A 1,225-nucleotide genomic window follows, 5' to 3' on the forward strand; every position below is an offset into this window, starting at 1 on the left:
GGCGTACAAGCTTCACTGCCTTTGTGAGCTAGATTATGCTGATGATCATTTCGCAGGCACACAGTTTTTGAACATATTTCTTTTACTTTACCGGATTTACCAACGCACCTAACCCTCTCCTTCTACCCACTTCCGAGGAAGCGTAGCTCAGTTGAGCTCATCGGGACCCGCTATTCCTTCCAAAAAGTCGCATCTTTCGTCTGCACCACATCCTAAACACAAGCCAAAAAGCTCCTTCTACCGTAGTCCTTGCTTGCTCGCCACCTGTCAAATGGATGGAGCCGGCGAATGAGGAGGCACAGCCACCTCACATGCAGCAACCTCTACATAACCAAAAAGAGCGGCAAAAATCTGTCCCCGTCTCTCTTTTCAATCACACCACGATTTCTCCGCGTAATTTCTCTACCAATCCCACAACGGCGGCCTCCACCACAATCTCTGAAAACAACGATTATAACATCACCTCAGCGGCCGTGGCATCAGGAGCAGCAGTGGAACAATCACCACATTCGGATGAGGAACCACCGCCATGGATAGCTCCATCAATGTCAACGGCTATATCAGGCGTAACCCCCCCTTATTGGCGGCACCATAGGAGCGTATCCCTGGCATCGCAGACGTCACTAGAAACCGCCACGGCACAGCGCAGGTCACTTATACGCCTGGAAGACCACACGGAGGACCCAGCCAGCGAGACGAGCCAGGGCCTTTGGGCGCGCAGCGTGTTGATCGAGGATTATATTGTTGTGAAGGGGGGGAGGTCTGGGATTGGGGCATATGTTGTGTGGATTTGTAAGATTCAGACGTTGGAGGTTTGTGTCTTCCTGTCCTCTATTTAGTTTTCTTCTTCAATGTTTTTTCGGGTGTCTTTTCATGAGCTAATCTTTCTATGGGGACACATAGGGTGGTCTCGTGGTGGTTCGGATGAGGTATGTACTGTACATACAATACAATCCTTCTCAACTCCCATGTACATACATGTACAGCACATGCGTTGCGTATGAAATATGCCCACTGTTATAAGATAGACTAAAAATCCACAGATACTCCCAATTTGACGATCTGCGATCCAAACTAGCCACTGCTTTTCCCCATGCCAAATCGGCACTCCCGCAACTCCCGCCCAAGAGCGCCATATGTATGCCACCCCATTCCCCCTTCCCGGAACTCCGATATAAATACCGCTTTCAATCCATTGTTTTGCAAAGTTTTGGTGCATGCTGAC

General features: G+C 49.5%; 1 protein-coding gene across 1 annotated transcript in view; it reads left to right on the forward strand.

The window, feature by feature from the left end:
- HCAG_02792 (predicted protein) overlaps positions 1–1,225 on the forward strand; it is a gene marked incomplete at both ends in the record, with an annotated part of 1,857 nt that overhangs the window by 400 nt on the left and 232 nt on the right. Inside the window, 3 exons of the mRNA XM_001542571.1 lie at positions 188–812; positions 904–929; positions 1,044–1,138. Of these exons, the coding sequence (XP_001542621.1) occupies positions 188–812; positions 904–929; positions 1,044–1,138 (746 nt within the window). The remainder of the gene's footprint in view (positions 1–187; positions 813–903; positions 930–1,043; positions 1,139–1,225) is intronic.

This window comes from Histoplasma capsulatum, genomic scaffold (genome assembly GCF_000149585.1).
Source record: "Histoplasma capsulatum NAm1 scaffold_2 genomic scaffold, whole genome shotgun sequence".
Classification (NCBI taxonomy): domain Eukaryota; kingdom Fungi; phylum Ascomycota; class Eurotiomycetes; order Onygenales; family Ajellomycetaceae; genus Histoplasma; species Histoplasma mississippiense.